At 37.9% G+C, this 15,947-nt stretch overlaps 1 protein-coding gene across 1 annotated transcript in view; it reads right to left on the reverse strand.

Moving 5' to 3' along the window:
- Positions 1-869: 869 nt before the first annotated feature.
- LOC144966227 (tRNA N(3)-cytidine methyltransferase METTL6-like) overlaps positions 870-15,947 on the reverse strand; it is a 17,167-nt gene continuing 2,089 nt past the window's right edge. The window contains exons 2-6 of the mRNA XM_078902407.1: positions 7,460-7,819; positions 6,102-6,239; positions 4,430-4,600; positions 3,669-3,810; positions 870-2,233 (exon numbers count right to left, since the gene is read on the reverse strand). Coding sequence (XP_078758533.1) covers positions 2,031-2,233; positions 3,669-3,810; positions 4,430-4,600; positions 6,102-6,239; positions 7,460-7,696 — 891 coding nt within the window. The 5' untranslated portion in view covers positions 7,697-7,819 and the 3' untranslated portion in view covers positions 870-2,030. The remainder of the gene's footprint in view (positions 2,234-3,668; positions 3,811-4,429; positions 4,601-6,101; positions 6,240-7,459; positions 7,820-15,947) is intronic.

Genomic DNA, 15,947 nt, shown 5'->3' on the forward strand with positions numbered 1-15,947 from the left:
TAGGTTGGCACCTCTGCAAAATGTCAATGACAAACCAGATAAAAGCCTGTGTGTCTAACAGGCCTTTTTCCACACAAACAGACCGATTTTTTATAGATTGCCAAATCGGACCACAGCAACTAGTTCTCTATACTCCAAGATCCAGCATTCCATCTGTTCACAATCAATTAACAGTAACTCGCAAATGATCCACACAGATGGTCAAGGGAGGTTACTCTCCCTGTTCTAGTCTTTGCAGATTTTATATCATGATTCAAAATCAGTTATTCAGATAAGAACAAATGAACATTTAATTTCCCATCAGTATACAGAATAAAGTTTAAGCTATTTCTGGATACCTTTTTCATTTCTCTCAGTGAAATGACTAGGATGCTGTGATCTGTCAGATTCTTAAGTGTATTTCTTGTGTGAATTTTTCATTTGAGTTACGTCAAGGAGTTTTAAATAAAATGTGCACGATAAAAAGTAATTTAATCATTTTCTTTATAAGTTGAAAGCTTCCTCTTTGATTCACACACAATTTGAAATGAGTAATAATCACATTTCCACCTTCTATCATAATTTAATCAATAACTCAAATAGTATGATACGTTTTGGGATTAGATTTATTAATTCACAATCTGAATTGTTATTTGTTTATTTTAGTTTGTCTCCTTTGGTTTCCATTGTTATAGTGTTTTGTTTATTTCGTTTTGTATGTTTATTTAGTTACTTATTTAATATGTTTTTTGTAAAAGGATCAAATATTTTAGGGTGATGGAACATACAGAAATAGACAATTATGAGAAACTTAACAAGAAGCTGTGCAGATTGTGTGTTTGCATTCCATGGATTAATAGGCATAGTTTTGGAATGGGCTTCCATGGGGAGCAGGGGGGGGGGGATGTTTCATTCCACTAATGCAAAGATAGAAAAACGGGCATCAGATTTAAGGTCAGAGAGTAGGAAACTTGCTTACATTTTCCTCAAGCCTAATTGAGGAATCCTTTCATCAACATTTATTCTTCACACAGAAATCTGAGTTGCTATGTCATTGCTAATAAACAGAACAATGTATTCCAATTCTGTCCAGTACTGAATTTATCAAGACGCACGGATCTGGTTTTTCTCTCACCAACCCAAGAATTCTTGATAAACATCTATGACACCCGTCCAACTCACTCAATGCACAGACAACTTAACATAAAATAATTTTTTTTAATTATGCCTTTTCCGACAACATCATAAGATATTGTCGTTTAGGCATTCCACGAAGGAATATAGATAACTCATCAAACAAGATGTCTGACGTCAACAGGAATCACCCATGGTGTCCAAGTGAGCAAATTGGGGGTAAATGTTTCTCAAGGTCAAAAACGAAAAGTGCCTGAAACGGGGCTCGAACCCGGGTCCTTCCGGGTCACAGTGCAATGCCTTAACCACTCGGCCATTTCACCCCTTTAACATAGACACACAATAATAATGATAATAAGACTACCATATATCCATATACACAACTTTTACAAGGTTATCTTAGCGCAAACAACCAAAAAAAGTATTTCCTCATATTATAAGACTAGGACAGCTAGCTTGGAAAAAGTGTTACTGGCATGGACAGCTGTAACCGTTTCATTTGGCTTGCGGAAATAAAGGGGTTAGTTGACTATATACTATACTTTGTCTACAGTCAGTGGACTGTGTTATGCAAATTACAATATATCCCATTTTTAAGAAGAATCTTGCCTCTAGAAGTATGAAAATTGTTGTATGCCAAGTCAAACCTTATTGAAAATAAATCTTCGATGATAAATCTGCAAAATTCAGCCATACACCAGAGGGGTCGTGGATGGCTCATACAGCAGAATCACAATCTCCCTAGCCAGACGGAGTCATAACAATAAGGTTGAGGGCGAGCCCCCATCACCGCCACGACATTTTTATTCTGTTGTCTTCTGGCACCTTCCTACTTACTTCATTTCTTGTTATTAACAACAAAAGTACCTGCTTCGCTCATTTTTTCTGAATAAAAAAACATCAGGTATCCCACTGTCTCATCTGTTGTCCAATGGTCTCACAGTACTTTCAATAGCTTGTGAGTCATCTATCTTTCCTTCAGTCGTTGGCTTTACAAATTTTCCTTGAATGAATATCCTAGGCACATCAATTCCCTCCTTCTTGTTTATGGTCGATCTCCTTACATAGCAGCATTCAACTTTGTCCAAGGCTGCCTCTTTCATGATTTCCTCCATTTTGTCTGTGAAAAAACATAGAAAATATCATCCATATTGGCTTTAGAAAAGAATGCAATGTTTTTTTTAAATCTGTAGTTGTTAATGTTAAAGTAAGGAAAGAATCAGACCTTTTGAGTGACAATCGCCAAAACAAAAATTTAAAAAAATTGGACTATCACACCTAAAATTCTTGAAATTGCTCATTTTTGGACTCAAGGTGGTTTGTATAGCAAGCTTATGAAACATGATCAGTCACTGTTTGCCGTTCTACCATTATATCAATGTTATCTATTTCAAATGGCAACGTGTCAAAAAGGAGGAAAGCGAATCAGCTCATCTGTCAAAGTTAAACAAAATCAAGAACACCATGATTACGTAATAATATTAAAATATATTGCAACTACAAGAGCATCCACTCTCATCATACGAGATATAATTAAATTTGATGTAACTATTGAATATTGTCCAATCCTTAACATGATTTTAGAGGCCTACAAATATTACTTAATTTCATCACTACATCAAAAGGTTATGATTAACTTTTTAGCAAAAGGCCTGAAAACATTTTTTCTCTTTATTGCAGTTTCTTTAATGAAGCCCTGTGGTTATTCAGTCATGTTTTGTTTGTTTTTAAGGGTTTTACAGCGCTTGCAACACATTTAGGTAATATCAGTGCCAGTAAAAAGGGAGAAAATGGGATAGTAAAAAGTTCTAGAATTACAATAAAGCATCCAAGAAAAGGGAAGACAAAGGGGAATTGGTTCAAATAAGAAATAGGTGTCGATTCCAAAAGCACACTATCAAAGTACTTGGTTTGAGATCTCTAAACGTTTTACAAATCATGTATAATATAAAGAAAGCATAATACAGTACATAGCAGAGAGATGATTTACAATGAAAAAAATATCATCTCCCAAAACTAACTATACATTCGACTGTTTCCCTCTAAGCCAGTGCCAGGACAAAACCAAGTAATCTCATCCCAAGACAAAGACAGAAAGCATGTTGGAAAACAGATAGAAGGGGATAGAAGACGCAGTAAGTACCTCCCTGCCTACTATGGGAGGTCAGGAACCCCACCCAGATTCAGTCATGTAGTTTATACACAAGGCTAATGAAACTTTAATAAATCATAAAATATAGGTAAAAAGAAATGACTAAGCTGTTCACGTTTACCAATTATAACATTATCTCTCTATGACAGAGGCATCTAATAATATAACTTGAAGATAGAAGTATTGCTTTTTTTCTTCACTTGACGAGAGGGAGATAGAGAGAGAGAGAGGGAGATAGAGAGAGAGGGAGATAGAGAGAGAGAGAGAGGGAGAGAGAGAGAGAGAGGGAGAGAGGAGAGAGAGAGAGAGAGAGAGAGAGAGAGAGAGAGAGAGAGAGAGAGAGAGAGAGAGCATATCAATTTTTTGAAAATAAAAAAAAATTTTTAAAAAATTTCCATCTAACCTAAAGAAAAATAATAAGCTCTAGTTCCATCTTGTCTGACATAGAAGCAATCCGAAAGCTTGTGACCCTTAGAAAATCTCAGCATAGCGTGGTCATACAGCCCATAGTCACGAATCAGAAGTACCCCATTTGGCTTTAATGTCTGTGAAAAATGATAAACAAAATTTAAAAAATAATAATAATAAATTTAAATAAAAAAATCAAGTAATGAACCCTTTTTATGGGGCAACAATGAAAACATTCTAGATCATTAATCTCTGCCATTTATCATCCAGTTAGTTATCAATGTTTATCCCAGCGTCTGTAGCGTAAAAAGGACAATAGCATTTGCTTCCCTCTGGATAGGACGCTAGTCTAAGGCAACATCCATTCCGTCTATAAATAGTGATGGACATTGTAATACAGTATGAAAATGGTGCTTACGAAATATCTGGTAAGAAATAGAAATTTGCCAAGTCCCAGGTTCTAGAGTTTTTGCCAAGATGAGGGTTATTTTAATCGATCGATATTTGAAGGATGAGTTTTCTGGCCAAATTTTCAAATATGGGATATACCAGAGTACGACAGTATGCACTAGCAACACCCCCAGGACACCACCCCAAGGCCATCAGTCCTGAAGTAACAAGAAATGAAGGGAGTAGGAAAGTGCCAGAAGACAACAGAGAATAAAAACTTTGTGGCGGCGTTGGGGGTTTGAACCCCAAAGCATGCATTTCATTCTAAACGAATACAGGAAGTAGGTAGGATAAAATCACAAATACCTGAGCAACATTCCGGACAGCGTCGACCATCTTGGAAGGATGAATAGCAGACAAAACAAAGATCAATGTTGCAATATCGACACAGCCGTCTGGCACATTGTCGGCAAGACTGTCTGTCGTGATGTCACACTGGAATACTGAACACCGACTTGGCTCATACAGGGGATTCGACTAAAATCACCAAAGATAAGACAAAAAAAAGTATCTCATTATCTCCCTTGGAATCTTTTTTGTTTGTTGCTTTAGGTCTCTTCCAACACAATTGAGGTTATATGAGAGACCGCTGAAACAAAAAAACAAGCAATCTAACAAAAATAGTACAAATGTCAATCAAAATCATAACCTAAAGATATCATAAGCTAAATTATAAATAACCAAGAACAAACAGGCAGAGGATTTACAGGAAAAAAAAAATTCCCCTGTCAAAAATACAATCACAAACCAAAGAAGCAGGATAGGCTAGTAAAGAGAAGAAGAAACGACATCACTATCGGATCGTACACCCATGCGAACATCATAGGTATATGATTCAAGGGTGATGCTCCCATCCAACCACCCGCTCCCTTGGAATCTACTTCTACATTTGCTTCAATTGGATTCAGTATAGTCTGATGTCACGCCACCCGGCAACGGCGGCCATCTTGGTTCTAAACAAAGAAAATCATTACTTTTTATTCTTCATGCTGGCTAGAACTTTTCATATGCCTTGTGATCAGAATGTGTAAAAGTCAAAACATGATCAAATTAATGTTTTTTTCCCCTCTGGATACGCTTTTATGCTCGCCGGAGAAATATTTCATACGGGCATCCGCCATTGTTCCGATAGTTTAGAGCCAGTGTTACTAAGTTACCATGCGTCATTAGGAAGGAAGTGACGTTACGACTGTTGAAGACTATTGAATCTAAATTTTAAGATTTTAAGTTTTAAGATAAAACTGAAAAGCTTATCTTTCTTTTCTGGCAATGATAAATCACAAGTATTCAGCTTTTAACCTGCACCAAAGCCAGCTCCCCTTTCATCAACAATAAACAAAAGTTATAAAAATATGCACAGGATAAGCACATCCAAAACTCATTAAAAAAAACTAATTGAAATAGTTACCATAACATCAGCGCTTAATTTATTTACATTTCTGCATTTGAGAGAGTACACTAATATATATTCTATGCCTGAATTTAAGTCATTAATTTTGGAATTGTAATAAAAAATACCCACAAAATTAAGTTGATAGTTTTGATAAAACCTTAAAACCACATTACAGCAACACTGGGGACATTTGATATACGATTCATGTACAAAATTTAAAAATTCATAATCTTAAGATTGAAATATCTGGACTTTACCCTTGTCTCACCCTAACCAAAACAGTGATCCTAATTGTTATTCTTTTTAAATACAGGAATTGACAATTATAAAGAAAATGTTTTCCTCGGTTAAAAAAAACAAATTAAAGGACACAATAGCATAGAAATTAGTCTCTTAACGTAGGGTAAAACTGGTTATGCTTCAAAGATTTATTTAATCCACATTTTGAATAGCTTATTCCTTGAACAAAAAATATTTTAAAATTAAATTACAGAATATTATAAAATTCATACAAACACCATATTCAAATGAAAAGAAAAAAAAAAAAAGCTTTTATTGACAGCAGCCATGAAACAAAAGACTAACCTTTACAAAATCTACAGCCCTTGGTGAAAAGTCACAGGCATAGAAGAATAGAGATTTGTCCTCCTCCAAGAGTGGAAATATAAAATTGCCAACACCACATCCAACTTCTAAGCAGACTCGTCTTTGACTACAATCATCCTGCAAATAAAACATTTTTTTTTTTAATTTAAAAAGTCACAGTAACAGTATTGCCTGTAATTTCAATATTAATGGATATTTTGTAAAAAAAAATAAAAAAAAAAAAAGGTCAAAGTTTCAGGTTTTTTTTCTTCCAACAATTTCTCTATCCACCTGAAAAGGAAGGTGGACCAAGAGTCTTGCTTAACGTTATCATAACTCATGAGTTGATTTATGAGAAGTGAAAATGAATGCAAAATTTACCTTCTGATTTCATTACAAAGTTATAGTCTTGGATGCAATAGTGGCTGTCTTAGACTCTTCGACAGTTGGCGGCCATACACAAGTCAGATATTTTAAAGAGTTAATCGTATTTATATAAATTACGCATGAAACTGATCCAAGGACCAACCAAAATTGGCTGCATGATTTTGACCCCAGCCGACTCTCGTCCTCTTGCCTTAAAGTTACAAGTCTCAATCAAGTGAATCATGCCTAAACAGCAAGTTCTTCACAGCCATAAGGCAATTTGAAGTCGGGAATTCATCCCCATTTCTACAGCATCAAACAGACAAAAGTAAGTGCTTGCTCCCCTTTTAGTCTTTTAGATAAGACACGAGTAAATCACAAAGTACTTTCTGCTAAATTTAATGTGTGGATTTTATTGCCGTTAAGGGGTTTACGCGCTTCAAACACATTTAGGTCATATCAGCACCAGTAAAAAGGAAGAAAATGGGATAGTAAAAAGTTCTCGAATTACAATTAAAGCATCCAAGAATAAGGAAGAAAAGGAGAATGGCACAAACAGGGAACAAATGTAGATTCCAAGAGCACACCATCAGTGTACGTAGTTTGAGATCACTAAACGTCTCATCCTGACACAAGCACATGTCCCCGCCAAGAGGAATACACTCAATTGTTTAAAAATCATATATGTAAAAGGAAAAATAATACAGTGCATAACAGAGATGAGTGAGAAGGAAAAAAATATCTCCCAAAACTAACTATACATTTGACTGTTTCCCTCCCAGCCAGGGCCAAGACAAAACCACTAATCTCATTCCAAGACAAAGACAGAAAGCAAGTTGGAAAACAGATATAGGGGGATAGAAGACACTGTATGTACCTCCCTGCCCACTATGGGAGGTCAGGAACTCCACTGAGCAAATATATGGAAAATTGGTAACCTTGAAGTAAACTTAGAAATAAATAGTAATGAAAATAGAGATGGAATATTTTACCAAAGGCCGCAGACTTGAGAGTTCTTCAAATTCTCGTTTGGTCCAATGTCGGTCTTTGAAGAATTTGGTGGTGTTTCGTTTATAGAAGAGGTCCCAATTTTTCTGAGCTTCTTTTTCCAACTTCAGTTGTTCAAATTCCGAGACCAATGCATTATCCGATTGAAGCCTCAGGTTTTCTTCCTCTGTGAGGACTCGATCCCCATAGCAAGAATTTTGAAAATCCTTGTCTTCCATCATTCAATTAATTAATTTAATAGTTAATAGTATATAAATATATTGTCAAGAGTCTTGTGACGATTCATTCGTAGCCTTCTTTCTCTCTCCTTTTATGAAGAATTTCATTTCAAATCTGAGTCAAAGCTGAAAGAATAGAGGATAAAAGCAAATTAGTTAAATTGTTACTATCATTACAACAACCAACATTTGTGCTTAATCGCTGTTTTTTATGTATTAGTTTCTGGGTTTGGAGCAGGGCTGGCGAGTCGGATTCGGAGTCGGTAGGAGTCGGTTGTTTGAGGGTGGAGTCGGTTTTAGAAGTCCCGACTCGTCTCCTTACCACTTTCAGACATTGCATCTTTATGGGTGTGTCTTTTTTACGAAACCTGCCGAATCCCGACAAAGTTATGGGAAGTAGGTGGCAGTGGGGAGTGAACCTGGAACTCAGGGAAGTGTGCACCATTGGGGAGTGAACCTGGGACTGGGTTTCGGCGGGTTTCGTAAAAAAGAACTAGTGCTTTTTTACGAAACCCGCCGAAATCCGACCATATCCAGCAAAGTTATGGGAAGTAGACAACTGTGGGGAGTGAACCCGAGATTCAGGGAAGTGTACACCAGTCGGGAGTAAACCTGAGACTAAGGTTATCGGCCTGTTTCGGCGGGTTTCGTAAAAAAGAATTAGTGCTTTATTACGAAACCCGACAATATCCAGCAAAGTTATGGGAGTTTGGCAACAGTGGGGGGTGATCCTGGGAGTCAGGGAATTGCACACCAGTGGGGAGTTAACCTGGGACTGTGGGAGATGGATAACTGTGGGTATCCGAGCCGAACTATAGGAGTTTGGTACCAGAGGAGAATGAACCTGACACTATAGAAGGTGGACGCCAGTGGGGAGTGAACCTGGGATTCAGGGAATTACACACCAGTGGGGATTTAACCTGGGAATATGTAAAAAAGGATATCAGTGGGAAATAAACCTGGGACTAAAGGAGATGGATACCATTGAAATTTGAAGCCGGGTATAAGAGTTTGGTACCAGAGGAGAATGAACCTGACACTATAGGGGGTGGACGCCAGTGGGGAGTGAACCTGGGACTATGTAAAAAGGATATCAGTAGGAAATAAATCTGGGACTAAAGGGAGATGGATACCATTGGGAGTTGAAGCCGGATTTGGGAGTTGGGTACCAGGGGAGAGAGAAACCTGACACTATAGGAGGCGGGCGCCAGTGGGAAGTGAACCTGGGACTATGTAAAAAGGATATCAGTGGGAAATAAACCTGGGACTAAAGGGAGATGAATACCATTGAAAGTTGAAGCCGGATATGAGAGTTTGGTACCAGAGGAGAATGAACCTGACACTATAGGAGGTGGGCGCCAGTGGGGAGTGAACCTGGGACTATGTAAACAGGATATTAGTGGGAAATAAACCTGGGACTAAAGGGAGATGGATACCATTGAAAGTTGAAGCCGGATATGAGAGTTTGGTACCAGAGGAGAATGAACCTGACACAATAGGAGGTGGGCACCAGTGGGGAATGAACCTGGGACTATGTAAACAGGATATCAGTGGGAAATAAACCTGGGACTAAAGGGAGATGGATACCATTGAAAGTTGAAGCCGGATATGAGAGCTTGGTACCAGAGGAGAATGAACCTGACACTATAGGGGGTGGGCGCCAGTGGGGAGTGAACCTGGGACTATGTAAACAGGATATCAGTGGTAAATAAACCTTGGACTAAAGGGACATGGATACCATTGAAAGTTGAAGCCGAATATGAAAGTATGGTACCAGAGGAGAATGAACCTGACACAATAGGAGGTGGGCGCCAGTGGAGAGTGAACCTGGGACTCAGGGAATTGCACACCAGTGGGAGTTAACCTGGGAATATGTATAAAGGATATCAGTAGGAAATAAATCTGGGACTAAAGGGAGATGGATACCATTGGGAGTTGAAGCCGGATTTATTTCCCACTGATATCCTTTTTTAGATATTCACAGGTTAACTCCCCACTGGTGTGCAATTCCCTGACTCCCAGGTTCACTCCCCACTGGCGCCCACCTTCTATAGTGTCAGGTTCATTCTCCTCTGGTACCCAACTCCTATAGTTTGGCTCGGATACCCACAGTTATCCATCTCCCACAGTCCCAGGTTAACTCCAAATTGGTGTGCACTTCCCTGAGTCCCAGGTTCACTCCACACTGGCGCCCATCTCCTATAGTGTCAGGTTCATTCTCCTCTGGTACTCAACTCCCATATCCAACTATCAACTTTCTATGGTATCCATCTCCCTTTAGTCCCAGGTTCATTTCCCACTGATATCCTTTTTACACAGTCCCAGGTTCACTCCCCACTGGTGTACACCGCCCTGATTCCCAGGATCACCCCCCACTGTTGCCAAACTCCCATAACTTTGCCGGATATTGTCGGGTTTCGTAATAAAGCACTAATTCTTTTTTACGAAACCAGCCGATAACCTTAGTCTCAGGTTCACTCCCCGACTGATGTACACTTCCCTGAGTCTCGGGTTCACTCCCCACAGTTGTCTACTTCCCATAACGTTGCTGGATATTGTCGGGTTTCGCCGGGTTTCATAAAAAAGCACTAGTTTTTTACGAAACCCGCCGAAATCCAGTCCCAGGTTCACTCCCCAATGGTGTACACTTCCCTGAGTTCTAGGTTCACTCCCCACTGCCACCTACTTCCCATAACTTTGTCGGGATTCGTCGGGTTTCGTAAAAAAGACACACCGCATTTTTATATCATTCAATGTGTAATATTTTAGATACTAGATATAGATAGTATCCAGGCCTATAGAATTTGAAAAAAATTACATTGGTATTAGCTAAAGGTGAACTATGCTTCCAAAACCCCCTTTCCTCTCCAACCTTCATGCTCTCGTGCTGTACATTTAAGTTGGCATCAATGCCAATCACCCCGTACCTGACTAGAGGGAGGGGTGGGGATGCTGACTGTTCAATGTTAAAGTTAGGTTATTAGAAAGTGGTATAACAATAAGACCATAAGAAGTGACTTTATTTTAGTATAAATGGTTTCAGTTTCAATATTGTCTTAATTTCACTTTTCCTCTTTTTGTTGGTCTTAATGACAGTTTTATTCATATCTTAGTTTCAGTTTCCTTTTTGTCTAGTTTCAGTTCCTTTTTTGTCCTAGTTTCAAATATGAAGCAGCTTGTATTGTTATAATACATATACTGGGGAAAAGCTAAAAGTAGCTGCGAGTGTTGGTTGCATATTATTACCTATTAATACTATGCTTGAGGAGTCGGAGTCGGTTTCAAGGCTGGAGTCGGAGTCGGTTTAAAAATAACCGACTCCGCCAGCCCTGGTTTGGAGCATAGAAATGATGCCAACAACCTTTGGATATATAACTTTACAAATTTTGGGGGAAAGACCCCCCTCCCTCCTTGTTTTAACCATTTTCATCCATTTGTTTATAGGTGGCCATACTTTTTATCAAGTTTCAAAGGAAGATCCCCCCGAACCCCTCATCAATTTTCGAATTTTAAAATAATTTCCAAAATCAACCCCAAATCAAGTGCGGCTATGTAGTCTGGTGGTCTGAAGGTCCTGGGTTCAAGTCTCGCTCTGCGCATAGCCGAGTCCTTGGAGAAGGCTCATTACTCACATTCTCTAACAGTAATCAGGTGTAAAATGAGTACCTGGCCGTCAACAGCATTGTCTCTGCCTGAAAAAATTGTATCGCCTAACAGGCGTCATGTCCAGTCATAAATGTTAAATGTTGCTGTTGGCCAGGGACCCATTGTAAAGCAATGAGTAGGTAGTCTGATTCCAGCCTGTAGACAGGTGCCAAGTAGCCATTGAAAAAGTGTAGCACGAGTTTGGGTTAAAATTTGAATAACACAATTTCACAAAATCACTGTTACATTATTTTTCACATTATCTGAACGGTTCTGGTATCATTTTAAAGAGCAGAGATCAAGCTTTATTTTAATGCGATAGAAATCAATGTTGGTACATTATTTCAAAAATTATAAATTGTTAAAAATTACGTCATTTTAAAACTTTTATAATTTTTTTTTCAAAATTGAAATAGAAAAAAAAATAAACGGACTATTTTCACCGTACGGTGATAATAGCCTGACACACTATTTCCACCACATGTAATAGCCAATTAGAAGCCAGGAAACGAACTGTGACGTCCATCCGAATTAGATCCGACATCATGCAGACGGGTTAAAAAAAAAAAGTTTGCCGAGAACAAAAGCGAGGGAGGCCTCCTGACAGTTCCTCGTTATAGCATTTCTTTCAATTTGTATTTTCACTTTGGACCTTTTGTCAGACGTTTATTTATTCAATTTGTCATCATATAGAACAAACCTTGATAGATTTGTGAGAAAGTTTAAAATTTCCTAATTTGACCATTGTTTTCATTCTCGGCCGCCATTTTGATTTGTGAGGTATTGAAAGGTAGTGCAAAGCAGTCCTAGGGGTTTTATTTTTTCTATTAGGGATATCTAGAGGTAGTTTGTTTTGCCTATTATGGGTAGGTACTAGGTTGTATTTTTTCTTATGATTAGTTGAGCAAATATTTGGATTCCCTGCCTTAGCACAAGCTTTCGGAAGGCCTCCCAAAGCTATAATACCAGCGGAATGGCGGATTCAGAATTGGTTACTGACGAAGCTTTCCAATTTTGTGGCGGCAATGGGGCCTCAAACCAGCGACCTTTCTGGTACGGCAACTCCGCCTGACCGAGGAGAGCGTGGCTTACTGTATGAGTATGAGCTATTCACAACTCGAGAAAAAGTGATTTCAATCTCTATATTCTATCTTGAGCCACTCTCCCCCCCCCCCCCCCCCGACTTCTTGAGGTCATGGGTTCAACACAGACAAACGCTGCGAAGTTTGTTATCTACTAAGATACCATTATAATAATAATAATAATAATAATAATAATAATAATAATAATAACTTTATTGCATTCCAAAAAGGAAATTTTTTGTACAGACGTGTTATAATTTACACAATAAGATAAAAATACAATGGAAATAGGATGTATATATAAAAAAGGAACAGCTCCATAACCAGAGCTGCGCTATTGTCTAAATACCCTGGCATTACATTGGACAGACAACTAAATTATCGCAAACACATTGAGGGAACCGCAAATAAAATCGCAAAAAGAAACAGCCTGGTGAGAAAACTCGCAACTACCACCTGGGGAGCCTCACCACAAGTGCTGAGAACGTCTGCTTTGGCACTGTGCTATAGTGTGTGAGAATACTGTGCCCCTGTTTGGATGAGGAGCCCACATGTAAACCGCATTTACATCCGATTTTAAGAGAATCAATGAGAATTATAACAGGATGTCTCGAGTCAACTCCAACTCAGTGGCTCCCAACACTGAGCGGCATTGCACCACCAAGTCTTAGACGACAAGATGCTAATCAAAGAATGAATGCAAGAATTGATGAAGCCACAGACAACATTCCCATAAAATCAATCGTAAAGGGGGCACCTTCAACAACTAGACTTAAATCGAGAAGACCTTTCCACCTTACAAAAATGGCAGACTTCAGTGTGGAGGAAAACTGGAGAGAAATGTGGAACAGGGAAACACCAAGAGGAAACATCATTAAAGATCCAACCAAAAGAGTGCCTGCATTCAATTACGCCAGGAAATACTGGATTTCCTCAAATCGCCTCTTAACTGGACATGGCAGAAATGCATCAAATAAGTGCAGGTGGAAACTTGGAAACGGTGATACCTGCCAGAAATAGGCAGCCCCAGAGACCAGCGATCACATCGTCCTCCACTGTCCAGTCACTAAACTTGAAGGTGGCTACGAAACCGTCCTTAGGGTGGATGAAGACTAGAAGCTGGGCTGACGAAATACATTTGGAGGTGTAGCCATACGCTACTAATACTACCGTTATTTATGGTCTTTTTCAATACAATATTAATATGATTCAATGAGAAAAATAAGCTTTTTGGGGTGATCTTTGGCTTGGATGAATGACCACTATTACTGGAATATTGGAAACGTCAGTAATAAAATATCTATTCACCACATATAGTTTAATTGAACCCTCATAAACGCGAACGGCAATTTCCAGTCACAACTTTCTAATGGGTGAGTTGTGTCACAATTTGACTCCCACTGCTGCTGCCTGCATATAGATAGACCAAATATTATACACCATTGAATCAGCATCATATAGTTGTTTACTTTAACTTTAAAACTTTCCAAATGAAAATTGACTTTTTAAGAAGTGGAGAGATATTTATGGACTGACTCTGAGACAAATGTGAGATGGTGTAGTGTATTAGTATTAAAATTATCGAAAATAGGTGGTTTTACTAACTTGCGCTCCCCTAAATCAAGAAATCAAAATTGTGGAGCTATAAGTTGGCAAACACATTGACTTTGACTGACAAACATGTCTCTCACTCTAGGCAGTTTAGTGAGCAGCAGCAGTGGCAGTCAAATTTTGACCCAACTCGCCCATAGGAAAGTTGTGACTGGAAATTGCTGTTCGCGTTTCGGGGGGTTCAATTAAAGATGCATAACTTCGTTATAAAGAGGAATATCGCAGATATTTTGGTATCATTATTTTCGTCTTTCAATTTCCTTTTAAATGGTGCCACTTAAGGAAAAATCCATTAATAATTCCAGAAGTTATATGAAGTTAAAATTTGGCAATTTTCAAATGCATTTATTTTTTTAATTTACCGCGTGTGTTTTTAAAATTTAAACGCTTGTTTTTAGAATAACATCTAAACTTTATTCATGCCAAATTTCAGGGCTCTCTATATCGATGCGCAGACACCTTTTAACTCTGCGCCGAAATGCCATGTTTACATTATCTTATCATGGCTGCCGGGCGATATCGATATTCATATCGATATTTTAAATTTAGTTATGTATTATGTTAAATTTAGTCCATAATATTTTCAGTACTATAATTTATTATGTTTTTATTTTGAATACATACTTTCCAACTTTATTTATGGGCATTTTATAGTTTTTGTTTTAAAAGTTAGTATATTTCTTCTTTGTGAAATCCGATATTAATAATATCGATATTTTCAAAATACCAATTGCTTTGATTTTAATTTATTTTGCCATCAAGTTTTTTTTCTCATATGTTTAGATATGTTTATTATCATTTTGTATCCATATTTGAACTTTTTCAATCTACCATTTTATTTATATGCAATTAAATTGCCATATAGGTAAAAATAAACTCATTAATATTATGTCATTACACAACATGTTTATATCTTCAAACCCTTTTTTATTCTCTATGTATTAATTAAAAGAGGGTAATTATTTGCAATTGTTTCAGTGAGATATTGGGGATAAATCCAAAAGTGCTATCTAGGTCTAGAGCAAATTCTTTCTTACGTCTAGCCCGAGTTTTTGATTAGGCGTCATATTATGTAATAAGACAGATTGCGCATCAGGGCGCTAACGGGGCCGATTAGAGATAGACGACGATTGGGATTGTTTGGAAGCTTTAACCCTTTGCCCACTAGTCATTATGACATCCGAAATGCTATCGCCTTCTACATCTACGCCAGAACAGAAATAGAGGGTGGAGCCTACCATGATGTAACATTTTATGGAGCCCTAATTTCGTCATATCAGTTCTGTCCACTGACAGGTGGGTGGATATCGCTTTCCAGAACTTGTGTCCTTATATGAAATTCTGAGTTTTTGACCAATCAACGATTGCTCTTTTGATAGCTCGCTTGTCAAAATGAGTCAGCTCAACCCTTGATTTATGTACAGGCATCACAGGCGGTATATGTTGTGTAACTTCAAAGACCACGATTGACCGAAAGCGATGAATGGAAGCCCTACTGTGGCGTGGAGAACGAGGTCTTGTATGTATAGTTACGTCATATCTCAACGCTCGTGAATTCTTAGTACGGCTGGACTCACAATCAAAACACGAAATATGTGTTTTAAACTCTTGAATCAATCGAGTTACATCAGTGCGTTCGTCTCATTGAGAAATGAAAAACGATATATAAATCAAGAACATCGACCGGAAAACAAGGAAATTATCATAAAATTATAAAATTTGAGAAAGCTGTTTTCAAAATCAAATATATTACAAAAAAGGTTATTTCTAGACCGATTTTTATGAGACAAAGACAATTTTTCTCCACTTTTCAAGCTGATTCCAACAATGAGGTTTTGAAATTTATCGCGATAAGATTATTTGTCATTTTTTTTTTAATACCCAATTGACTGCTCTGGAAATGAATACGTAATCCT

The sequence above is a fragment of the Berghia stephanieae genome, chromosome 2, assembly GCF_034508935.2.
Source record: "Berghia stephanieae isolate SIO BIC M18660-M18661 chromosome 2, UCSD_Bste_1.3, whole genome shotgun sequence".
Lineage (NCBI taxonomy): Eukaryota > Metazoa > Mollusca > Gastropoda > Nudibranchia > Aeolidiidae > Berghia > Berghia stephanieae.